The sequence below is a fragment of the Takifugu rubripes genome, chromosome 12 (genome assembly GCF_901000725.2).
Source record: "Takifugu rubripes chromosome 12, fTakRub1.2, whole genome shotgun sequence".
Taxonomy (NCBI): Eukaryota; Metazoa; Chordata; class Actinopteri; order Tetraodontiformes; family Tetraodontidae; genus Takifugu; species Takifugu rubripes.
In genome coordinates this window covers 7,062,234-7,086,908 of record NC_042296.1, presented here as the reverse complement: position 1 = coordinate 7,086,908, position 24,675 = coordinate 7,062,234, and the positions used below count along the sequence as shown (strand labels likewise).

Genomic DNA, 24,675 nt, shown 5'->3' with positions numbered 1-24,675 from the left:
TCCGCCTGTGCAGAATCAAGCGTTTAAACGAGGACGGGCGGCGGCTCCGGGCTCTGCCAGCGTTGACCCGGAGACTTTGCCCCTGCCTCCGTGACTGATCAGCCATTTATCAGCTCTCTGTCTTGTGACTGGTGGCTGCTGTTGCTGCCTCCCTCCCCTCGGAGTTGCCTGGAGACTGTTGCTCCTCTACCCACTCCAGGTACAAGGACAAAGGGGATGATGCGCTAATCCGCTGGAGAATCCTGCGGCGCCACATTGTTGGGAAACTGAAGGAGCGCAGCGGTTTGCTTCTGCTCATTTACATATTTTCTATAGACAAAGAGAAGCTGGCGGGCTGTTAGCATCAGCGCCGCTACGGGTCGGGGGATGTTTACCAGCGCGTTGCATCACACATTGTTGATCTACTTGTGTTGCTCAACAGTCTCCTCTCTGTCCCTGGACGGGAGACAACTGGGCCGCAGGTAGCTTCACGCGTCTGGACGGGAAATTCAGGAAGCTGAAGTTGGTTCGACCCCATGCCGAGGTGACCTTTGAGACTGCGGCTAATCTGCAGCGAATTTCACAGAATTTCCAGAACAATTGGGCCTTGTGGAGTCTGAACAGGAAAGACACGGATGCAGATTAGCTGGGAAACCTCCGCCTGGCCCGCTGGAACATTTGCGACCCCCTGCTGCAGCAAAAAGTGCACGTGGCAGCGGACCTTTGCTTTTTCCACCAACGGTGTCGGTTCTGTGGAAAGAGCTTCGGGAAAACTGCCGATATCGATCCGAATCTGTCCCTGGAAACCCTTTCAGAACTCCAAACGGAGATAATCACAGCTAATTGGATCCCAAAACTTTGTTCCCTTCAGACGATAAAAGCAGAACAATCCGCCCAGTTCTTCTGGTTCCCGTCTCGCCGTCGTGGACTTGGCGCCAGCTCCACCGGGGCGACGGGGACGGATGTGACTCCGATCTTCATCTTCACATACGTCAAATTCAGACGCAATATGGACAAACGTCCCCAGACTGGTCGCGTCTCCCGACCAGCCTCCGCTTGGCTCCTGCCGACATTCCCAGATAGAGAAGCCGAGCGGGGGAGGGGGAGGGGGAGGGGGTGGGGGGAGGAGACAAATGACTCGGGGCCATGTTTCCAATCTAATCCTCTGTTTGTCTTACATGATCTCCTCTCTTAAAGGGCCTGACATCAAATTCAATCAGAGGATCTGAGGCTGGCAGGCGGCAGAGCTCGCTGGCTCCAGCTCCTCCTCCTCTGGCCCGACTCGCTCGGCTCCGGCACGTCTGCCAGCGCCAAACTGGCCGACTCGGCGCCGACAGCGAACCCTGAGCCGGGACCTGGGACCCGGTACCCCAGCATGCGTGTGTTTATGTGTGTGTTTCCCACCATGTCTAAGCATATGAGTGGGGGGGGGGGGTCCATAATGGTCTGCAGCAGATCAATGAACACGGCTGGAAGGGGGAACGCTCGCTCTGGTAACGACTTCACGGCCGGAGCTGCTCTCCTACAAAAGGGAAAAACGACGGCTCGTTTTCCGGCCTCCGGTCTGTGAGGGAATCTGGAGGCAACTTCATCCTGGTGGCCAAAATCCCCGTTAGCATAAAGGAGGCGCCCCCCTCCCGCGCGGATCTCCTCTGATTATGAATTTATATCATCGCTATGGCAACGTGGACGTTCTCCAAGCTTGTTGGTTCATTTAAAACCTGTCATTGTTGCTCTTTTCAAGCGCCACGTTAGCTTGAACGGTTCGGTCGGAATGATTGTAACGCGATATTTGCTAACGAACGCTGATATTTTCCATTTGGCTTCAGCACAAAGTTGGAACAAAACCACCGATGGCGGCGGCTCGACTCCGGTCCTGTGATTGTCTTTCATAATTAGTTGCGTGCTTTGTGTGAAGGCCAGATTTCCTCCAACGAGGACGCGTCAGTGAAGGCACCACCATTGTGAGAGCGGAGATAAATCCTGGAATAAAGATAAAAGCAAACGTGGTGAAGTGAAGGGAAACGATTTTGGCTGTTTGTGAAAGTTTTGTTTGAAGTCTGCCAGGACAGGAAGCAGAGAACAAACCAGAACGTTCTTTGCTAAAAGTTTTTTGAAATAATTCCATTCGCTTCTGCCTCCTCAAGTCTGGTTCTGGTGCCGCTTTAGGACCAGCGTGTGACTTTATGTTTGAGTTAGCCGCCGTCGCTCGCGTTAGCGTGATTCTGGAGTGGCGGCGGAGGGGTGGGTGCTGGTGGCGGGGAGCTGATGCTGTAGAGGAAGTGGACTACGGGGCCCAGGGAGACGGGGGGGCGCTCAGACATTGATTTTTCGGAAGACTGCGGCCGAGCTGCTGCTGCAATGAAAGGTCGGAGCTGCAGGACGATCAATGTTCTCGCCACCAGTCGGACCTGCTGGAGAATCACGGCCTGATTACATCTGGCGGTGAGGACGGTGGTCGCCCCCGACGACGCACGGCCGATTATCATGGCTTCAGTTATAATGGAGAAAAGTCATAGGTAAGCAGACCCCCCCCCCCCCCCACACACACACACACACACACACACCTCCAGAAACCCTGAAAGGATGTCTTTGATGTCTATCGGGAAAGTTCTTTTTGAAAAGCTTTGATGTCTGTTTTCTTTAAACACGCGGTCGTTTATTGAAGTACTGTGGAGATTGAAGCAGCTTTAACGTGTCCGAGGGAAGATCGGGTCTGTGCACGTCCTGGAAGCAGGACATCCGTCCTCATTGTTGGACCTCTGAACGGGTCACAGGACTGCAAACGCTCCCGCAGGTCGACCTCTCGGCGGTTCCAAACGTGGCGGCGTCGCGTCGCCGCGTGAAGGAGCTGATTGACGGATCCATAAAGAAAAGGCTTGTTTCCCTGGAAGTGTCGGCCTGTTGGAGCAGATGCTGCTGAATGGACGCCCTGTCAAGGCCAGCGGACCCGGACAGCCGTCCCTTTCTTCTGCGGGCTCTCTGAGAGCCCTCCAGCCACGGAGCCCTTTCCTCATCATCTGCCGGTGGCAGACGTCAGGTCATCTCGAGCAGGCAGCAGGTGGTCGGCGCTGACGGACAACCGTTTATGACTGGGTGACCTCTGGACCCGCTCCGCACAGTGGATCCGTTCATCGGTCCGGAGGCGCTGATGCCCGCTGACAGGAGAACGTCCTGCGTGGTGGACGATGGTGTGACGGAGGGTTGAAGGAGGTCTGAGACGAGCTGCACCGTTCTATGGAGACTATAAGAAGTACTGGGTAGCTAAAGCAGGAAGTAGCATCCTGGGTTAAAGGTCAAGAGGTCGCGCAGTGAAACAGAACCCGCCCATGGCTGTGAGTGGGTTATCATGTCCTTCTGCGCCCGGTCACTGAGCCACCGCTGCCGGACTGCCCCCCTCAGGTCTGGGCCGGTGTTGCATCCACATTAGCAGGGCGTTGGACGGTTCTTTGGGTCGCGGTGTTCTGGTCGTTCTGTGCACGTCCTCTTCAAACCTCTTCAACATTTCACTGCGTCCTCACTGTGATACCAGGCAGCGACCACCATATCTGCTGTCTCTCTTGGAGCGCTGGTTCTGGGTGGCCCGGGTCCTGGTCGGGACCACATTCCCGCTCCCCTGAGAGCTATTCCTGACGCCGACATCGTGCCACGTTGAAAGTGGATTCTTTAAATTTCCGACCCGCTGAGCGCGCTGCTCTCTAATGCATGGAATGAGAGTAATGTGGGCCGCCTGTGGATGAGGAGCTGTTCGTGGAGGGAGGTGGTTCCGCTCCCTGGGAGGACGGCGGGATCTGACCTCCTTTTCTGAGCTGCCGTTTCTGCCTGTGAGCAGCCTGAAAACATCCAGCCAGTAAAATGTTACACCGCTTTCAGACGACGCAGGACTGACGTACGTGTGTGTGTGTGTGTGTGTGTGTGTGTGTGTGTTAAAGGCGATTTTAATGACTGTTTAAGTCAATTCAACTCCTCAGTGGGTTTTTATGCCGCGTGAGTTCAACTATAAACTCAATGACGTGTTTGGAAACGATGTAAAAATCTCAGTGGTGTTGACGTTAGCCTCCTTCTTCAGCTGTTTGGGTTCTTTGGAGCGGATTTAGCTGCTCGGCGTTAGCAACGACAACTAGCTGCTGCTAGCTGGTGTGGATGGAGCTTGTGAAAACAAACCTGCGTCGGTTTCGCTGCCGACAAAGCAGATTGTATCGTATTGCTTTCATTAGCATTGCAAGCAATAGCGGACTAAATGCTAGTCGAGGGCTAGCAGGTGGCGCCACGGTGCTATCGGTGGTTTAGCCGTAGCTCTTGATAGATGCTCTTGATTCTTGATATTTTCAAGCTTCGGTGTTGCCTGGCAGCAGGAGGGTTGCTGGTTCCACTTCCTGTCTCTAGTTTGACTCTAAATCACCCAAAGCTGTTGTTTCACCCTCTTTTGTGGTCGCCACCGGCCGAAACCTGACCTGGAATCTAATTTGTCCACGTTGGAGTTTCTGGTCGCGCGACCGCGGATCCCAGTTAATCATGTCCCCTCTTTGTTTGGTTCCAGCCCCAGGAAGTAGCGGCGAACGCTAACCTGAGCAGAAGGAGGCTAACAGGCAGCTGCGGGTGTCTTTTCTTCCCGGATGAATGGCTGCAGTTGCAGATGGAGGGGTGGTTGTAACCCGAGGAGAGGCGCATCCCCGGGGTGTCGGGCTTCGGAAGAGGACCGGGACAAGGGGGGGCGGAGCCAAGGCAAGGAGGGGGTGAGATGCTCGCGGAGATACGGCAACGGGGCGGAAAAGTGAGGAGGAATTATCTGATTGACTTTTAATGGTGAATGGAGATGAAGGCTGGGCTGCGGTTTCACATCCGCACGCGCGTCGCGTCAACGCTAACGCGGCGTTTATCGCCTTAGCAACAGAACCAGGACGGCGACGACGCTTCCTCCTCCACGTTTGTTTGTTCTCCGCTTCAGCTCGGCTCCCGTCCAACGTTTCCATCCAACTTCGGGTATTTGGGGCAGCTTGGACCATCTGCCGAGGCCGCGGCGGGCTGGTTGCCGAGGCGCCCGAGCTCTGGTTACATGGTTACCTCTGAGATCATCACTTCATTCATTAAAGCTAACGTGGAAGGGGGGGGGGGGCAGGAACCGCCGTGGTGCCGCCATCTCAGCGGGTCCATGTTTACTTCCCTCCTCTGCAGCCAAACACGTGCGCGAGCACGTTCCGCTCGTGCACGTCTACGAGGGGGGGAAAGACAAAGTGGTGATCTGACGCCATACCTGACACGTTCCAGCGTTTCCATCCCATAATGATCCCGAACAGACCCGATAAGCTGCGTCAGAGCGACACCGTGGCTCTCTGACAGGCCGCGGTGTTGTTGCTGCACATCCACGCAGTCATGCTACACTTGCCCAAGCACGTGCACGGCGTCCATGAATCATTAACCATCTGCTGCACGGGGGGGAGGAAGGGGGGGGGGGGGGGGCAAAGTCTGCTTTTTATGGCTCCTCCAAGAACCTAAACAAAAGATCTGTTTATTTGCCTGCAGCACGATGGGAAGACGCTGAACGCCGGCGAGGCCCATAAGCCCCGCCCCCTCCCCTCAGCGAGAACAGCAACAAATAGCGTGATTTCAGATTCTGCTGATGCTAAACATCTGCGCTGCCTGAGCGTGTGCGAGTTTCTGGTCGTCTCAGATGTAAAAAGCTAAACGGTTTCCTGACATTTCCTGTTAGCGGCGCCGCGGCGCTAGGAGATAAGTGGCAGCTGAAGCGCGTTACTTCACAGGTATTATAACACCTGACAAAACAGCACTCAGTCCTGTAAGAATGTTGGCATAACGGGCCGAAGTGAAACCCGGCAGCCCCGCTGTGGCGCCGAATCCACGGTTAGCATTTACACACGTAGCGCTAACAAAGCTGACATCAGCAGATTCTGGAAACAGATCGAGTGATGGGCAACAAGTGGAGATGCAAATGAGCGTTTTGGCTGTGTTCAGTGGCCGACGGCTCGAATCCTCGTTATTATAACGCAACAAAACACAAACACACATGTGTAATAACACGATAATTACAGCTGCACGTAGGCAATTGGCAGCAACTATCGCCACAAGCTCTGTTGGTGGGCTTGTTTGATGTGATACAATGTCTCATTGTGCATAGGATCCATGTGTGTGTGTGTGCGTGTGTGTGTGTGTGTGTGTGTGTGTGTGTGTGTGTGTGTGTGCGTGCTGCAGTAATAGCAGGGTGTGAGGATCGAGCGTAGCTGCAAGCTGTCGCTCCTGAGGCGGTGCACAAACACACACTCTCACGCACACAACAGCAGCTGAATGAAATGAGGCATTGTCTCACACACACACACACACACACACACACACAAACACATGTGGAGCCCTCTCCTTTGTTGATAGCGGGACACTGAGAGGGGGAGGAGTGAGGGAGGAGACGGAGGATGGACAGAAGGACAGAGGGACGGACGCAGTGTTGCATTGTGGGTCCGACACCTCGGTGAGGTATTTAAGGGCCGTCCTCACATGGTGGTGCAGCTGGGTTAGCGTTAGCGCGGAGGTCATTGACATGTCCTTGTCCTGCCCGAACCCCGTGATTCGTCCTTCACGTCACATTCTACACCTTCTGCCCCCCCTGGGGAGCAGACGGCCCCGGGTGGAGCCCCCCCACCCCCCACCTCGAGGTTTGCCTGATACCTCGCCACGTTAGATTACAGATATAAAGCTGTCCGCATCCGTCCATCTGTCCATCCGTCCATCCTTCTATACCTCCTTCCATACTCAGTACCACTGGGGGGGCATTAGCCCCTGTTAGCATCTCTGTGGGACAAGAGCTAGCTGCACAAGCTAATGGAAGGTCTCCTTTTCACTGCCAGTCAGGGTTAGCTGATGCCCTGGTGAGGTCTCAGAGGTGAACCCACAGCTCTCTGCTCATGCTAACGGTGCAGCGCAGGAGGCTATTTTAATAGGCTACAGGAAAGCAACAGTTCTTCCAGGTCCTGTGGCCAACGTTGGTGGATATGCCCCCCCCCCCCCCCGGTTGCCCTTGGGGCAGTTATCCTCGTGGCCTCTTGGCTCCATCAGTCCTCAGATGATTGTTTTTGCTCCTCTCTGCTCCTGTCAACTCCGCTAGCCTTCAGAACAAAATTAATAATAATCATCGTTTCAAGAACTCGTCCTGGCAGAGTAGATCACGTGGAAGGGCCAAATCGCAGGAGCATCGGCTGTGGGATCCCTCAGGGATCCGTACTCGGCCCACATTTCTTTCCATTTGTATTTTTTGGTGCCCCGTTTCAACTGATCAGGTTATTTTAGTTTTTAAGGCCCTTTTTCCCTTTTCCGTGGAAGCGTCGCCCCTCTCGGCCCCAGAAAGGACCGAGCAGAACCTCAGCTCGGCCTCTGAGCCCGGCTGCGACTGGATCCTGTCCTGCTGGTTTCAGACGCGGCTTCAGTTCCCACATCTGAAACCAGAACAGAAAACATATTTTTCAGAATTCAAACTTCTCTGCTGGTTGGACGGGTATTTTTGAGCCTGTTCATGTCACGAAGGTCGTGAAACAGAAGCTCCAGAAGTGACGCAAAGAGAGATGCACCGTGAAACATTGGACATATTTGCTTTCCCGTGTAGCATGAAGCTAATTCTACTCGTTTATGGCTGTTTAGTAGCTTTAGTAGCAGGTCTTCTGAATTATTGGATTCTCTCACGCTTCTGACTCCAGCTTCTGTTGTTGCCTTCCGACCGACTTCGCAGTTCCGTGTCGCAGCTGTTCCGTCGCTCTTCGATCCTGCGTTGCCGTGTTACACCTGCGGCTCTCAAAATAAGCCCCACGGTTCTGTGCACAGGTGCGGAGTCAATTAGCCAGCGTCCGACTGCAGGAGAGGAGCTTTATCCATCAAAGTCTTTTCTTCTGAAACAAACATTGTGATTTTAACAAACGGTGCAGTTAGCCGTTTCCATGGCGATAGAATGAAGCCCGCGATTGGCTGGCTAAAGCAGCAGGTCAAGTTATCCTGGTCTAGAGATGTTGCTAACCTTTTCGATGTTGCTAACCAGTTGCGTTGTCGTTGTTGCTCGACATGAAGGAACCTCGGATGAGACCTTAGAAGGAAGAGAACCACCATGGAACCACCATCCCAGGGCTCTAGCTCCCATGTTCCACACATTTTAGCCATTTTATTTAGTGTTAGGGAGTTGCTAACAAGTCATTCATATTCACAATGAGGCCGAGACCCATTTCAACCTTTAAAACCAGCCAGCTAACTGCTAACTAGCCCCTCGTGAGCTTAGCTTTCCATTTCCAGTTTACAAAAAAAAAAGGATTGTACCATTCAGCAAATTTGCATTTAGAGATTTAAGAAGTTGGCTTAATGACTGGCGATTAGCTTCTGCTAATATGCCGAACGAGGCCTCAGTCTGAAAGGAGCAAACGATGGATGCTAACAGCTCCGAGAAGACAGTGGGATGGTTGAACTGCAGGAGCGATATAAAGAACAATGGGACAGATCAAAGCGGACGGAGAGAACTCTCACCGGACGGGAGTTTGATGGTTTAGCCGAGTGGTTCTCCTCACGTTGTCACGGCTCCCGTTTCTTTTGCAGCTTCTCCTCCGCGCGTGCGCTTCCCCGCCAGGTATCGTCGACGGGAAACCCGACAAAACACAACAAAGCGGCAAAGTCGGGATGAACTATTCCAAAGCCAAAGTCACCTCTGCTCCCAAATATGACCCCGCCGCCATTATGAATTATTTATGGAGGCGCATTTTCTCCTTGATTACATTACGGAATCATTTAAGGATGCTACAGATTTCATTAGCGGAGAATTTCTCCCAGCAAAACACATCCAACCAGCTCAGGACATGGGCCTGGAGGAATATTGGATTATGATGGCAGCAGCGCCGCAATAACAATATAACAAACAAACGTCGTTCCCAGTGAGCGTCCGCTCGGCCACTTGTCAGCAGCGAAGGAAGCTAAATTCAATTAGCCTCCTAGCTGCAGCGCTAGTGACAAAGTGCTGGCTAAAACACATCGATTGGACGAAAGCGCGATTTATGGCCACTGAGACGAAAATAACTGAAGACAGTAACATTATGGGAGCACGGAGGAGTGCGGAAGGCACCTCCGCTCTGCTCGTCTTTTCCCGGGAAAAAGGAGAAAGAGAATCTCTCCCCTGAGCTCTCCGTCTGTGTTATTTCATGCCTCAGCAGCTAAATGGCGCACGCTTGATCTGCTGCAGGTTATGAGGAAAGAGGAGTCGGCGAGCGGCTTCGCTTCATGTGTGAGCGGCTGCACTTTAGCAGAGGAGCGCTGCAGCCTCTCCGGCAGGAATCACCTCCCTCCACCTTCCGCCTGTCCCTGGGCGCTGGCAATCTGTCGCCTGGTTGTCCTGGTAAAATCTGCTCCCACGGGGATGGTGGGGGAGGGGGGGGGGGTTGTTCTCCTTTCACCGACAACAAACCCTTATTTCTGATGGTGCTAGTTGACATTAGCATGCTGCCAATTCACCATTTTAATTATTATTCAACATTTACTTGAGGATGTTTGGGCTTTATGCCCTCGATTTAGCTAACGTAGCTAACGTAGGCTAATGCTACGGGGCTGTTGGATGGACGGATTCCTGCTGAGTCTCCTGCGGCCAATAGGGGGCGCTAACGCCGTCTCCCTCTTTGATGCGTTGATTTATCAGTCAGGTTTTATGTCTCTCTACAATAAAAGAGGGACTTTGGTTACAGGATTTACAGGAATTAGTTTTGGAGCCGGAGGAGCCAAGTAACGAGTGTTTTTAAGCCTTATCAGCGAGCCGCGAGTGTTCCCTGCTAGCGAGACATTCTGTCCGTGATGGGAAAAACAGCTCGTCTCTGTCTTTGTGCTGAACGTGTTGTTTTTTTGTTGTGTTTGTGTAAAACCATTTCTACTCTGTTTCTGCTACATGTACGTCAACATGCTGGAGCGCCACGTTAGCATAAACCAAACCTTTCATGTGAGGTGAAGGTTGTGAGCGAGGACAACCAGGGTCGGGGTGGCCGACGCCCACTGATGCTGTGGGGGGGGGGGGGGGGGGGCTGTGATTCCCAACAGGAAGTGGACTAGCATTTATTAATTCTACCGTCAGGCTGATTTATGGAGGAAACATCCGCTTCGCTCACACCTTCTGGTCGCCGTGGAGACGAGCCGAACTACTTTATCAACTTCCTGCCTCGTTCTGGAAAACTCCTCCTTGGTTGTGATTCGGGTGACATCGTGTCACCTTTTGATCCTGTTACTATGGTAACACATGGCAACAATCTGCCTTCAGGAAGAAAAACAGTCTGACCTCATTTTGTTTCGCCGACGTACTTTTTGTACGTTTATTTTTAAGGCCAGTTAGCGCTCGGGCTAACTGTGCGTCTGCGGCTCTTTGGTTAGCTTCCAGCTCAGACCAGCTGTGGTGGAACGTGCCCGTTTGGGATCGGCTGATGTCAGAGTCTGACCTTTCCGCATTCCTGGCTGGAATCACTGTTTGCACGGAGGTTGGAACCCGTCACCACCGCAGTCTGGGTCAGAGAAGAGGCGGCGGCGTTCTGTTGCTCGGAAGAAAATAGTCCCACGGAAACCCCTGATTGACAGGTGACTCGGGAGCAAACGAAGTGGGAAGCCGCATGATTAGTTGGGATTATGGATTTAACCGGTTTGACTGGCTGTATTGTTTGATCATGACAGTGGGTTCCTCGGTGGGGGAGGGGCAGCGTGTCCATCAGCTCAGTAGTGATGAGTCATGCTGTTACACCAGACCTACGCATCAGCTTTATCCCTGTCCCTGAACACACACACACACACACACACACACACACACACACACACACACACACACACACACACACACACATCCCTCCTTTACTCAACACCGCTGAAAGCTACCGCCGCTCTTCGGCGTTACCAATCCGCGGCCTCGTTTCAAACGCACCTCCCGCCTAATTCGCTCGGTTACGCAACAGACAATTACACAACCAATTCAGCTCCTCAAAGTCGGCGCTCGCCAGGGGCCCGGCGGTGAGCGGGGCGCCGTGGCGACGGCGAAGCGGAGGAAACGTGTAAGTCGGTTTAATAAGGAGATGGGATACTGTTAAGAGCCATCGCGGGCTAATGATAGGAAATGAATAACGGGGGAGGGCGGGAGCCAGCGTGAAATTGTCAATTAGGATTTTCCTCCTGCGGCGGCTGGAGGGAATTCAATAAGCCAGAGGCGAAAGCGGGGACGAGTTCTCTCCGCGGATCACAGAGGCCGGGCTTCGGCCTCCCCGAGCCACCGACAACCTGCCGATTAAAGGATCAGCCTTTATTACTGTTGTTATTATTACTGTTATTATACGGTTGCATTCGTCTGACCCGTCATGACTCGCGTTGCTAGCTTGTGGGAGAGGCTAACCTGTGCCTCAGAGCTTCGAGCCACTGGTTTGGCTGCACCTGCCGTCCGTTTGCTCATTAACTCCTCGGTGATCGTACCTGTCAGTTTGCCAGCGCTGCTGCCGGAGTCAGCCGGAGTTTGACCCGTGTCCCGTTGTGAAATCTGACCCGGTTTTCCTTTCGGTTTAGACTCGTTCAGGTCGACAACAGGAGAAGATCCAGAGAACCGTCAACCACAAAAATCATGGCGCTCTTCCCCCAACTGGTGATTTTAGCCATGATGTTTTCATTGGCCTTAGCCATCACGCTAACTAGCTGAGCGCCAAACTGTACCTTTGTACCCTTTTTCTGTTGCAGGTTAACAACCAGACCCCCCCACAGATGATCCTCAGCTTTGTACTCCTTGAATTGAGCTAAATTTCTTTGCTAGCTACACGGTGCTGTGGCGCTATGAGGTCACTAATGTAGCCAATGTAGCCTTGACCATCTGTCCTACACAGCAGTGGAAACACAAGCAAGAAGCAAATGATTCGCGCTGCTAACTGTCTCATATCGGCATCCTTCAAACGTTAGCTGCTAGCGCTCGGGTCGGTGCTACTTAAGTGCCTCTTCCTTCAGGCTTGGACACGGGAGCGAGGCGGCTGTACGCCCAGATCGGTAGCCGGTCCGTGGGGGGTTGAACCCTGGCGGTGGCCGGCTCGTCCCGACCCACCGCTCCATCTCTGTCCTTCCATTGGCTGCGTAATGATATTAGCCGTCTCTCTCCCAGTCTCGGCGGCGTTATTCCTGGAAACGTAAATCAAAACCTCCTGATGGAGGTAAGAGGGAGACGAGGGCGAACCTTCCTCTCGTCCTCTGCTTTAGTTTTTAAAGCTCTCACGTACGTGTGTGTGTGTGTGTGTGAGCCGGGGGTCTGAATGTCACCCTGCTGCCCTCGGACGAGGTCCTCCTCCCCAACACCGCCTGGGGGGGCGGTTTACGTTGGCGTCCTCGCTGGTGTTTTTTCCCTCTCGGCCTCTCCTGACCATGACCGTCCTACGCGTCAGGGTTGGTGGTCCTGTTGTGGTGCGGCTGCAGAGGGAAGGCTCCAAAAACACCCCCTCCCCCTCACACACCACCACCACCACCGCTGCCCCCCCCAGCCGCATAAATCCAAAACAACACACGATCTCTGCATTTCTGGAACGAATGTTTGTTTAACCGCTGACATAAATAAAGCTGGATCAACCACTTCCCCCCGAAAATGAAACCATAATAAAAGGTGGACGTCTGGGGGGGGGGGGGGGGGGCAGCTGGGTTAGGCCTTGGAAAGGTGCCCCAGATAGTTCTTCCTCTAGACCAGTTCCTCTGCTGGGATCCGTGTCTAAGTGGAGCGTTCCTCTGGTTTTAGCTACAAGGTGAAAGGTCACGATTGCCAGCTGAGCTCTGGTCCCGATGGGTGGACGAGCGTGTCCTGTCATGCTAAGCTAGGCTAACCGCTCAGTGTTGGCGGGACTCGCTTGGATGGAACAGCGTGAACATTTCCTGTAACAGTTATAGACATAAAAATGAACGCGGTGATTTTTAAACCCGCAGCCGGACCCGTCTGCTGCCTTCTGCCTCTAATAGGAGGAAATGGCCGGTGGTGAGCGGAGGATCCAGCCCTTCTGTGGGAGTTTAATTCAATCACAGCTCTGCTCAAAAATGAATTAAAACCCTCATTAACCCCCCCCCCCCCTCCTCCAGATACTCTGGCAGAGATTTGGCTCCTGCAGAGAAGCGCCAGTCGACTCTGAAACATCGTTTGGGTGGTTTGGACGTTCAGCTCCCACCCCGGAGCCCCGCAGCAGAGGGCCCGGCGGACCCCTCGGTGCTACAGCCCCACAGGACACAGTTGGACAAATTTGTGAGCCCCCCCGGACTCCCCATCACACCCAACACAATGACAATAACGCGCTCCAGCCCACATCGCAGGACCGTTGACCTTTTCCACCGCACGCCGTCGCAGAGCGCCGCGGCCAATTACTGCACGCGGAGCCGCGCGGCCCAAAGTGCTGCTGCGCGTCTGGGAGAGAAAGAGGAAGCATTGTGTCGTAACCCCCACGGGGAAAACATGTCCGCTCTTCAGAGCGCCGAAGCGTTCCCGCTGCAGGATCGATCCCGGCTGAGCAGCAGATTACATCACAGCCACACTGACGCATTGTTGCATCTATCAGAGCAGAAGAGCGTCTGACAAAAGCTCACTGGCGAGCGCTGCTGTCGTTCTTTGTGGGTTTAAGGAAGCACGAACATGAACTGTGCAGCGTTGGAGAGGTTTTTCTTATTCTCTGCCCCTTGGAAGCGAGATGTGATTAATTCAAAGAGGCTCGAAGCTGGGAAATGTGTTCTGATAAATACCTCTAACACGCTGTCAGGCTAAATCAAGCATTTCTTTATCAGCCTGCTGGCAGCTTCTCCTCAGGAGAAAAGTACATTTATTTTATTTCCTGTTTTCTGTCGCCTGAGACGTCGACGTGAAGCGCGAGCGCCCCCTGGTGGTCTGCGCAAGCCGCGCGTGTTGCCTTGTTTTCTTCTGATTTCAAAAACCTCATTTATTTATTACTATTTTTGATATTTTGGGGATTGAGTTTTACTCCTTATTTCAGAAAAGAAATAAAGGCGTCGCATTCGTGGATTATCTTGCACTACACTACGTTAACGTTTTGTAGGTAACACGTCATTTATATATAAAATACATATTTTTGTGAAGTTTAACCAGTTCATTGATTAAAATAATTGAATAATCATCCTCTGGAACGATGTGATGGATATTAATAACAGCAGGCGAGGATGGGACGTTAACATTGAAAACATTGTTTCTGTGTTCTCTTTTTCCCCAGGTGACGTGAAGGCAGCACGGGTCGATGCAGCGCGCGGCGATGAGTCGTGGTCCGCACGTGTCGACTCCAGCTGAGGACGGATGAGTCTGTAGGGGATCCGGAGACACAACGCGGCCCTGCTCGACATCATATTTCTCATTTCTGACCGCAGAAATCGCGGACGGTGGCCGCCTTCCATTGCTTGGACTGATAGTTCGGGCCCATCAATATTTTGGTGAGTTTAAATGTGACGCTGAAACCGTAGACGTTTGCTAGTTCGTAGTTTGGTTAGCCGCTGATGGCCATGCGTCGTGCTAACTTCCGGTTGGGAAACAATAAAATGTGGGAAACCATTTTAATATAACTTTACAGTGTAAACGCGTGTCAAAGCTGTACAATTGCATTGTCAATCGAAAGTATTAACGGAATATTCTAAATTTATCATGCTTAGTTATGCATCTCTTGATTTTTTTTTAAACTCGTAGATACATTTCGCTTTTACTGTGAAGGCAGCACCCGGAAACTCCTCGGCTCTTCGTTCGTTAGCTTCGAGCTCCAAAGCTAAACTTTGGTTAGCTTCTTGGGAGCATCTTTGCTGTGTTTTTCAAACAAGAGCTTGCTCACTGTTAACATTTACTGTGTGCAAACCGTTTATTCAAACGCGAACGGGATAACCCTTAGGCTCGTTGACTTTAATGTCGGTGTTACTACTACTCGTTTGTAGCATCCTAGCATTTAGCAACTAACGCCACACCGCCGCGGCTCGCTGGGTTGATCAGAAACGTTGTTTGTCTCTGTTTTAGAGATGCAACCACAAGAATCCTTCCTTTTACTAAAGCGTCGTGCTACTATTTTGGTTCGTGAACAGTGTTTAGTTTTTCCTTTTTAAAGTGAAATATATCAGTTAACTTGTTAACGTCGTTGTGCCACGTTAAAGCGGTACCCAAAGATTTGGTCACTTTTCTGATGAGGACTTTAACATGAATGTTTCTAATTTCTTCTTCTGGAGCCTCTGCAAAAAGTTCTTTTTTGTTCAAAAGCGGGGAAGTTGTCTAGCGTTTGCTTTCAGGCAAATAAAAAGACACATTCCATTTTTTCCTAGATTTGATTGAATGGTTTTTCTTTCAGAAACCAGAGCACAATGATGAAGTACATCCTGGTAACCGGAGGGGTCATCTCTGGCATTGGCAAAGGCATCATAGCGAGCAGCGTGGGCACCATCTTGAAGTCGTGCGGCCTGCATGTCACCGCCATCAAAATCGACCCCTACATCAACATCGACGCTGGCACCTTTTCTCCTTATGAGCACGGTAGATCAGAGGACGTCTGGGTCGTTATCGAACAGCATCGATGACTGTGTGTGATGATTCTGTACTGCCGTGCAGGGGAAGTGTTTGTGCTGGACGACGGCGGCGAGGTGGACTTGGATCTGGGGAACTACGAGCGTTTCCTGGACATCCGGCTGACCAGAGACAATAACCTGACCACCGGCAAGATTTACCAGTCTGTCATCAACAAGGAGAGGAGGGGAGATTACCTGGGCAAGACGGTGCAGGGTAAGACTGCCATCGGTCGACGGGTCACGCCACGATCGACGGGGGACGTTGACCCATAGATCTGCTTTGGTTCTCTTCTTCAGTGGTGCCGCACATCACGGACGCCATCCAGGAGTGGGTGGTGAAACAGGCCAAAGTGTCGGTAGATGACGACGACGTGGAGCCTCAAGTTTGTGTCATCGAGGTGAGCTGGTGTCTCACTGTAACGTGTGTGTTGTGCTTCATGTCACTGAGTGTGTGTGTGTGTGTGTGCAGTTAGGAGGGACGGTCGGAGATATCGAGAGCATGCCGTTCATCGAGGCCTTCAGGCAGTTCCAGTTTAAAGTGAAGAGGGAGAACTTCTGCAACATCCACGTCAGTCTGATCCCACAGGTACCAGAGCGCCCCCTTCAGGCGGTTCCCTCTTAGCTGCACCAGCACCGACCCGAGACCTCTGAAACGATCGTAAAGATATTAGGGAAGGATCTTTTATCAAACAGGATCTGATTAAACCCCCAGCGGAGCCACAAGCTGGTCTTTTTGGGCCTGATAGGAACTCGTGCTGACTCAGGGCTGCTGACTGCTCGTTATTTGTGCCAATCTTGGAGTTTCGAGGTTGATCTGCAGTCCAACGGCTTGAGTTCACTTCTGGTTTCTTTGTTAGGATGAGTGGGGGGAGGGGGGGCAGTTCCTGTTCTAAAAACATCATTTTTGGTGTTTGAGCCGGTTAAACTCTTGTTTTTCTGTCCAGCCCGGCACCACCGGAGAGCAGAAGACCAAACCCACCCAGAACAGCGTCAGAGAGCTCAGAGGTCTGGGTCTGTCCCCCGATCTTGTGAGTCAGCTGATCGATGAGGATCCTGATCAATGCCTTTAATCATCCCCTGACCTCTGACTTCTGCTCACAGATCATGTGCCGCTGCACCACCGCTCTGGAGACCTCGGTCAAAGAAAAGATCTCCATGTTCTGCCACGTGGAACCCGAGCAGGTAACGCTGCCCCCCCCCCGACCCAGGCCTCTGATCTGAACTGACCCGGCCGTCTCCTCGCAGGTCATCTGCGTGCACGACGTGTCGTCCATCTACAGGGTGCCGCTGCTGCTGGAGAGCCAGGGCGTGGTGAGCTACCTGAGCCGGAGGCTGAACATGCCCATCGAGACCAGGCCCAGGAAGATGCTGACCAAGTGGAAGGAGATGTCGGACAGGTGGGTCCCGGCCCCGCGGCCTTTGCCTCGTTTTGCTGCTGGTATCTAAAGTGTGGACGTGTCGGCAGGTCGGACAGGCTGCTGGAGCAGTGCTCCATAGCGCTGGTGGGAAAGTACACCAAGTTCTCCGACTCCTATGCCTCCGTCATCAAGGCCCTGGAGCACTCGGCTCTGGCCATCAGCCACAAACTGGAGGTCAAGGTATGAAGGTGCCTTCTTTAATCTTCCGGTCCTAAACACACAACACGCCGTAACCACGTCGCTCCTCCTCAGTACATCGACTCGGCGTGTCTGGAGCCGAGCACCCTGCAGGAGGAGCCGGTGAAGTACCACGAGGCGTGGCAGAAGCTCTGCAGCTCCGGGTGAGTGAGGAGCTCCGCCTCCGTGGTGTTGGCCACGCCCGCTCGCTCACTCACTCTCCCTCTGTCTCGCCTCTCCTCAGCGGCGTCCTGGTCCCTGGAGGCTTCGGCGTCCGAGGAACTGAAGGGAAGATCCACGCCATCAGCTGGGCCAGGAAGCAGAAGAAACCTTTTCTAGGTGAGGACGTGCGTCCGGGCGCCGGCGCCAGAAGCTCCGGCTGACGTTTGTTTGTCCCTGCAGGCGTTTGTCTCGGGATGCAGCTGGCTGTGTGCGAGTTCGCCAGGAACGAGCTGGGCTGGGAAGGTGAGCGCCACATTATCGTTTGGTTACCGTGGTGATCGATTGGCTCATGACTACCAAAATAATGAGAACTCGTGTTTTAAATGTCAGAAAAGCTTCTAGTTGTGAGGATATTTGACTTTCTCCTGTTTCCTGTTCTGCTCAGACGCCAACTCGACAGAGTTCGACCCAGAAACGAAGCACCCGGTGGTACGTTAGACCCGGACCGACCTTTGACCCGACCTCAGAGCTGTTCTTGAGGTCTGATTCTGTCCACAGGTGATCGACATGCCGGAGCACAACCCCGGGCAGATGGGCGGGACCATGAGGCTCGGGAAGAGGCGGACGCTCTTCAAGTCCCCCAGCAGCATCCTGCGTAAGGAACCTACTCAGAACGAGCTCGCCACGGCGCCGCCCGTCTCACCCACCCTCTGTTTTGCAGGCAAACTCTACGGAGACGCCGAGTACGTGGAGGAGCGGCACCGACATCGCTTTGAGGTGCGTATGATCCTGCCGCGCTCGCTCGCCGTTGTAGCGCGTGAATGTTGAGCTCGGCTCCCTCTGCTCAGGTGAACCCAGAACTCAAGAGTCACTTTGAAGACAAGGGCTTCCGCTTTGTGGGTCAGGACATCGAGGGCGAGAGGATGGAGGTCATCGAGCTTGATGGTAAGGATGCAGCTGGCAACACCTGCCCAGGTAACCCCGAACTGTCGCTCACCTGTTGATCCTCCTCAGACCATCCGTACTTCGTGGGTGTCCAGTATCACCCCGAGTTCACCTCTCGGCCCATCAAGCCGTCGCCTCCTTACCTGGGTCTGCTGCTGGCCTCAGCTGGGAAGCTGCAGAGCTACCTGCAGAAGGGCTGCCGCTTGTCTCCACGGTAACATCACCATGTCTGTGTTGGGCTTTGAGCTGACGCTTAAGCTTTATTTTGTGCTGCTGCAGGGACACTTACAGTGACCAGAGTGGCAGCAGCACCCCAGACTCTGAGATATCAGAGCTGAAGCTACCGTCCATCTCCAGTGAGTGACGAGCCCCAGACCTGTGGGATTGGGGCCAGTTCCCCAGCCTCTGTGGCCTTATATGTAAATACCCATTTTACTGTTTGCAGCATTTAAACTCATGTCAAGAAATAAAAACTCAACCAAGCAGCTTGTGTCATGTATGAAGTTATGAAGCAGAGACAAAAATGAGGTTGATTCTTTATTGGCTTAAGATGCATTTTCATTGATGTCCAGTGTAGCCACTTCTCTGGACAGGTGATGTTCCTCTACCCTGGAATGAGAGCAGCAAATAAAGACTTGGCATTTTTTTGGAGCGCTCCTCATGAAGGTCCTGCGTTGGGCTGATCTCAGTCCCATATCCGCAAGCTTCATCCAGCAGTCCTCATTGATTTGGTGTCATCACAGATCAGAACATCAAATGACCAAAAGTCACTGAACTTACCCAGCAGGTGGGCTGGGGTGGGGGGGGCTCAGCACAGGTCTGCAGAGAGATCACTGGTTACTGAAGGAGTCTCAACAGTTGCTACTGTCGGACAGCTGAGTGGCTGCTGATGACATGAGGCCACAGCAGTCAAAGACTGCCCTGTTTTCTTGCACGCACATGGAGAACCCAGAACTACAGACAAGCCTGGATCCTTAGGATAGCATGCGTTAGCATCTAACCACTGAAATTACCTCAGCAGGACTCTGGTGCCTGGTCCAGCCAGCCTTCAGGGGGCACCTGCAGGAAAACAGTCATTAAAGGCCAATTTCTGTGATTCCAACAACAGTTTAGGGGGGGGAAATGTGGCTCAGGAGAGTACGAGTGTCTCAGTCAAGCCTGATCTCAGTGAGGGCAAGTGTGTCATCATAGCCAGAACTGGTCTACAGGAGGACGGAGGCGGACTCACCTGGTAATAAACCCGCCATCACTGGTCCCTCCAGGTCCGGCATCACCTGCAGAGACAGTAGGATTAGACGTCTGAATGTGCAGACAGCAGACTTGAATGCTTCCAAGAGCAGGTGTCCTTCCCCTAAATGTTGCTGGAGCAGTTACTTTAAACTGAACAGCGACCGTCGGTGAAAGGTTTCATCTCGGCTTCCGTTTGACCGCCCGCTGCTACAGAGTGCACGGGCGGCTTCGATAGGAGCCATCAGGGGCAGGCTCCCAGGGGAGGAGCTCACCTCTGGAGTGGTGGATGGAGCTCCTGCTCGCCCCAGTCAGCCATGATTCTGTCAGTAGGCCTCAACCTTCTGGGCTCATGTGATGATCCGCTCCCTGGTGGAGGGCCACAGCCGCCCATGAGGAGGAGCCCAATACGGCTTTCAGGCGCGTGGGCGTCTCGTTGGACATTTCGGTGACTTCCATCTGCGGGGAAGGAGACCGTACCTTTAGAAATGTTCACCCCATTACACTAATCTAGAAGAATCTGGAGTTGATGTTAAACGCCAAAGAATCTAAAGGCGTCGTGGGCCAACCACGTGGTTCATGAAAGCATTGAAAGCTCAGGTTTAAAAAGAAAAGCTGAAGGAGGTGGGAAACCATGTGACCAGAACACGAAAGTAGCAAAAGTTGCGGGTTTTTAAAAGCAAGACGACATGATGAAGTAAGACTTTTGGCCTACGTTCGCTACATGTGCTAAAGCTAACTATACAAACGTTTGATGTATCCAGTTCAAATAACTGGAATATGTGCAAGCAAATATTCTTAACAGATACTAATGTGGAAAAACTAATAACAGTAACTTTAAAACTCACCAAAGCACTAAGTTGCTCCTACATTTCACCCTCGTGGAGTTGTGGAAGAGAGGGCGGAAGAGCGTCGGTCTCGCGCTTTAATATGCGCTCTGCAGCGCCGCCCGCTGCTGATTGGTCTATCCGGCCCACGTGCCCCCCAGGTGCACGATGGGATATGAAGTTTCTAGCGTTTGAAACAAACGCTCCCACCGTTCGGTTTATTGTTACTTCAACTCACAAATACACGCGCCAAAAGCCGTTTTAACGTTTATTCGGCCACACATTTGTTTAAAAAAAAAAGTAATATCGCTTAATCACTGACGTCATTGGATATCGTGGCGGGTTGACGGACTTCAGAACCACGGACAGCAGCCAGACCTCCCCCCGCGAGCCCGTCCGTCTTTTATGTAACGCGGACGATTTATTTTTTTGAGGGGGTTTGGCTTTAACAGGTTCCGATCAAAGGCAGCTGCCCCGTGACTTCAAAACACAACCGTGTCTTTGAGTGCGGAGCAGAGGTGAAGCCGTCACATGACTGCGGTCTCTTCCTGAGCAGGAGCACCAGGAGCACCAGGAGCACCGGGAGCACCGGGTGCACCGGGAGGCGGCGGGACCGTAAACACGCCGCGCTCACGGCTTTGTTTCCCCACATTCGCCCCGCTGCCCCCCCCGAGAGTCATGCCATGGATATTTTGTGGCAATACCAGTTCCGAATCATTCTGCTCGGGGATTCGACGGTGGGCAAGTCGTCGCTGTTGAAGCGCTTCACGGACGGGATCTACAGCGACGTGGCGGACCCGACGGTCGGGGTGGATTTCTACGCCCGCTCGCTGGACATCGAGCCCGGCGTGAAGATCAAGCTGCAGCTGTGGGACACTGCGGGACAGGAGCGGTTCAGGTAGGGGAGCAGGGCTAAAGATGGCAGCGGGGCCCTCCCCGCTGTCTGGCCGGGCTTCACCCTTAAATCTCCAGGCCTCGGTTAGATGACGCGATTGGCTGCTATTATCGAATTAAACCCTTTAATTTCAATTAAAGGATTTTCCTCTTTGTTGCGACGTAATGAAGCGAGTGCGGACCGTCGCGGAGGGGGTCGGGGGAGGGTTCGAACCGTCCCCAGGAGGGTGCCGCCTTCACGGGTGATGGACAGCCTGCATATCCAGGCCTCTGCTCCGTCGCCTGGGCAACGGCCCGAACCCGGAGCCGCCTCCGCGTCATCCTGTTGCGTGTTCTGCTGAGCCCGTTTGAAGCGTCTGTTAGCGGAGCAGCAGCTCTCACATCTGCTTGTTCTTTTGAAGCTCATCCTTCCGACGGAGGTTTCCTCCACGCGCCGCCACACCGGCCCTTTAAAGAGTTTGAAGCCCCCCCCCCTCCTGAAATAACACGTTTACCTGCCTGTTGCAGTTTTGTTACCTGGAGGGGAACCTCGTGTTGCGTTCAGGAACCTCCGGAAGTATCTGCCTCACTTCCTGTTACCCGCTAATAGAATTCCTGTTTTAGCTGAATATGTTCAGACTTTTAGACATGAAACACGCTACGAATCAAAGCAGATCAAAGCAGTTTCGGGGGGTAAATCTGAACGCTCTCCCTCTTTCCACCTTTAGATCCATCACCACGTCGTACTACCGGAACTCTGTGGGCGGGCTTCTCGTCTTCGATCTGACCAACCGCAAGACCTTCGACCATGTGAGGGAGTGGCACAAGGAGGTGAGTGAGCACATCCTGCCTCACCACATGGTTTACATCCTCATCGGCCACAAGAGCGACCTCAACAAGGACCGCAAGGTGAGCAGGGACGAGGCGGAGCAGCTGGCGGCCGACCTGGGCGTCCGCTACGTGGAGACGTCGGCCAAGTGCAACAGCAACGTGGACCGGGCCTTCGAGCTGCTGACCAGAGACATCTACGAGCTGATGAAGATGGGGGAGATCGTGACGCGCGACGGCTGGGACGGGGTGAAGAGCGGCCTCACCGCCAAGGTCCTCTACCCGGCCGAGGACGAAGAGGAAGTCGCCATGGCGACGGCCGAGAAGGGCTGCCACTGCTGATCCCGGACCACGGTCCTGTCCCAGGATCCCACCTCCTCCCACACGTCCATCACTCAGGCTCACGCCATCCATCACTCCCTCACCTCGTGCTTCGTGGGGGGGGGGGGGGTCACCGCGTCTCCATGTGTACCCGGAGGGTCGTGTCCGTAAATGTCGTGTAGCATGAGCCAGCGCATCGCCGGGCCCGGAAGGCCGAAGGTGCCGACGAACCCGACGCCGGCGGTCCGACATCCGTCCTCCGTGTCTTCGCGTTTGCCCGCAGTCTCGTGTGAACTGTGATATTGTAAATATTAGCGAGATCTATAGGGACAAAAGCTAAAATGTCAATGGGAGCTGAATCAGATCGCTAGTATGACGTCATCGTGCTCTTCCTGCTACTGTTAGCCGTGTGCACACTCACGCTAAAACTGATTTAAGTCTTTCCTGTGAATAGTTATGTTTTTATAAAGAATTATATGTAGAGAGGGACTAACGGGACGCTAACGATAGCAGTTTGGGCGGATTCTGCTCAAATCAAGCTGGAGAGTGTGGAAACCTTCCTTCAGTGACGCTTGGCCCGTGTTAGCATTTAGGCTTCAGCTGGTAGGCCCTTACCGTGTAGCATGTTTCAGATTTAACCAATAGCTTCTTCCAACGAAGACCCGTAGAAGCTAAAATATCATGACGCTAAACTGCAAATGTCGCCGGTGATGGTGAACCCACGTTAGCGTGGCAGCAGACACAACAAACAGCAGAACGCAGCGTTCACGTTGGCTCGAGGTCTTTTGTCAGGCGACAGCTCGGCTGCTCCCTCAATTTTACTTCCCCTTTCTTTTTTCCAAAGAAAAAGGCTACAAAATTTGGGGAAGTGAGCCTCGTGCGCGGCCTTTCTGACAGTTTTCGTTCAGTAAACAACAAACCTGTGAGGAGACGCTAGCGTAGCAGCAGGAGCCCGGTTCCTTGTATAGACCTCAGCCAGTTTTACACAACCTGCTGGTTCCAAGAGGCGACTCTAATCTTGAAGCTAAACTAGCCTAGCACGGTCCTCTAATGCGCCGTTTCCAACTCTCCTCAGAGCTGCCGAAGGACTCATGAGTACCTGCGTGAAACATCTGCTTACAGACAGAACCACAGTTATATTTGTGTGGCTGGAGTTTGTACATAAAAGCATTTTTACATCCACATCGCGTTGACGTGACGCTAACGTTAGCGAGATGTACCGGAGCCACGTGCGCCATCAACAGCTGCTCATCACCTTCAACGCGCCAGTGAGAAGCTTCATCAGGGAGCGTTTAAAGTCTCCAGAGAGGTTTTAGCTGCAGACGGTATCGATCTGCTGTCCACAGGTCTGGAGCAGACAATAAAACCCCTTAGTCGGTCCCTGAGTCCTCACTTCCTCTCCTCCATCACTCACCAGCATCTCACCACAAAACCCCCTGATGTCTGTCCATCTCTCTCTCTCTCTCTCTCACACACACACACACACACACACACACACACACACACACACCAGTGTGTTCACATGACTCCACCAACAGCAGCAGGTTCTTCGATCAGGTGTTAGCATGTCGTGTTCTGAGGCAGACAAAGTCCCTCCTCGACCCCGTGGCCCGTCTGTGTCGCTGCTTTCCTCACAACCAGTCTTCGCCCCTCTCTGAACGTTTAAATGTCCCCATAAAATCTATGCTAACAAACATTACATGTTAACAAATGGTGCTGCTAGCAGCGTGTTCTCGGGTCCTGATGGACACATGATGGATGTTTTGGATGAAATCTGCTTATTTCCATATTTGCAACACTTCCCTTCATCTGCTGGTGTAAAATAGTTTCAGATTGCAGTCTCAAGTCACTTTGATGACTATATGACAAGCTTTAGCGCAAACAAGGAGAAATGACATCTAGATTTGATAGTAAAGTCAAATGGGAGCAACACTGAAGACTCCTCACTAGTTCCAGACCTCATCAGCCTCTTCTACAGCACAGATCCACGTGATTTCACAGCTTCAGTCAATAAATGTCTATTATTTTGTAAATGCTGTATTTCTTTCGATGTGATTTTATTGATTGGATTAAGAATAAAAATAAATAGATGTTCAGTCAATAATATGGAGTCCATTTTTCAACGAGCAATTTGGCGACATCTGCTGGCTGACGGGGAGAACTCACGATGACCCACATTTCTTCCTCTATAACACACGACAATTTCCAGTTTGTGCTATTTTGTTTCATTTTATTTTTACTAGATTATATTTTATAGAGGTATCATATTACATTAGATGTTTATCAGCTCTATATATACGTATATATATGCTTATTTTGTTGATTTCGGTTGGTGCGCGTGCGTACAAGAGCGGAACTATGAAAGAAAATCATAT

General features: G+C 52.6%; 2 protein-coding genes, 1 long non-coding RNA gene and 4 other non-coding genes across 8 annotated transcripts; 2 read left to right on the top strand and 5 right to left on the bottom strand.

The window, feature by feature from the left end:
• The first annotated feature begins 14,218 nt into the window (after positions 1-14,218).
• On the top strand, positions 14,219-18,707 carry ctps1a (CTP synthase 1a). Of its 2 annotated transcripts, none has more exons than XM_003969071.3 (18): positions 14,219-14,415; positions 15,309-15,490; positions 15,566-15,736; positions 15,820-15,920; positions 15,992-16,108; positions 16,467-16,550; positions 16,624-16,704; positions 16,768-16,919; positions 16,988-17,120; positions 17,193-17,281; positions 17,362-17,456; positions 17,520-17,582; positions 17,725-17,768; positions 17,838-17,934; positions 18,001-18,056; positions 18,128-18,224; positions 18,294-18,438; positions 18,504-18,707. In XM_003969071.3, exons 2-18 carry the CDS (start codon positions 15,322-15,324, stop codon positions 18,586-18,588), a joined length of 1,779 nt encoding a protein of 592 aa, XP_003969120.1. In that variant the 5' UTR covers positions 14,219-14,415; positions 15,309-15,321; the 3' UTR covers positions 18,589-18,707. The 2 variants fall into 2 exon arrangements, with proteins under 2 accessions (XP_003969120.1, XP_029701231.1); XM_029845371.1 differs by lacking the exon at positions 14,219-14,415 and adding an exon at positions 14,881-15,036.
• Positions 18,708-18,748: 41 nt separating this feature from the next.
• LOC105417164 (uncharacterized) lies at positions 18,749-20,459 on the bottom strand. Its single transcript, XR_964945.2, has 6 exons — positions 20,300-20,459; positions 19,727-19,910; positions 19,453-19,498; positions 19,238-19,283; positions 19,005-19,043; positions 18,749-18,833 (listed from the first exon to the last, which is right to left on the bottom strand). It is a non-coding gene; the product is annotated as an uncharacterized lncRNA (long non-coding RNA).
• Positions 18,902-18,973, bottom strand: LOC115251877 (small nucleolar RNA SNORD99). Its single transcript, XR_003890391.1, has one exon. It is a non-coding gene; the product is annotated as a small nucleolar RNA SNORD99 (small nucleolar RNA).
• Positions 19,087-19,214, bottom strand: LOC115251874 (small nucleolar RNA SNORA44). The gene has a single exon (XR_003890388.1). It is a non-coding gene; the product is annotated as a small nucleolar RNA SNORA44 (small nucleolar RNA).
• On the bottom strand, positions 19,348-19,420 carry LOC115251878 (small nucleolar RNA SNORD103/SNORD85). The gene has a single exon (XR_003890392.1). It is a non-coding gene; the product is annotated as a small nucleolar RNA SNORD103/SNORD85 (small nucleolar RNA).
• LOC115251879 (small nucleolar RNA SNORA16B/SNORA16A family) lies at positions 19,563-19,697 on the bottom strand. Its single transcript, XR_003890393.1, has one exon. It is a non-coding gene; the product is annotated as a small nucleolar RNA SNORA16B/SNORA16A family (small nucleolar RNA).
• A 149-nt stretch (positions 20,460-20,608) lies between the features above and the next one.
• rab42a (RAB42, member RAS oncogene family a) lies at positions 20,609-24,404 on the top strand. Its single transcript, XM_003969106.3, has 2 exons — positions 20,609-21,176; positions 21,880-24,404. The coding sequence occupies exons 1-2, from the start codon at positions 20,962-20,964 to the stop codon at positions 22,319-22,321; spliced, it is 657 nt and encodes a 218-aa protein (XP_003969155.1). The 5' UTR covers positions 20,609-20,961; the 3' UTR covers positions 22,322-24,404.
• Positions 24,405-24,675: the final 271 nt, after the last annotated feature.

Coding starts and splice junctions, on each gene's coding strand:
- ctps1a (XM_003969071.3), top strand. CDS start 15,322: ATGATGAAGTACATCCTGGTAACCGGAGGGGTCATCTCTGGCATTGGC. Junction 17,121..17,192: donor GCCACAAACTGGAGGTCAAG/GTATGAAGGTGC, acceptor GCTCCTCCTCAG/TACATCGACTCGGCGTGTCT. Junction 17,282..17,361: donor CAGAAGCTCTGCAGCTCCGG/GTGAGTGAGGAG, acceptor GCCTCTCCTCAG/CGGCGTCCTGGTCCCTGGAG.
- rab42a (XM_003969106.3), top strand. CDS start 20,962: ATGGATATTTTGTGGCAATACCAGTTCCGAATCATTCTGCTCGGGGAT. Junction 21,177..21,879: donor GCGGGACAGGAGCGGTTCAG/GTAGGGGAGCAG, acceptor TTCCACCTTTAG/ATCCATCACCACGTCGTACT.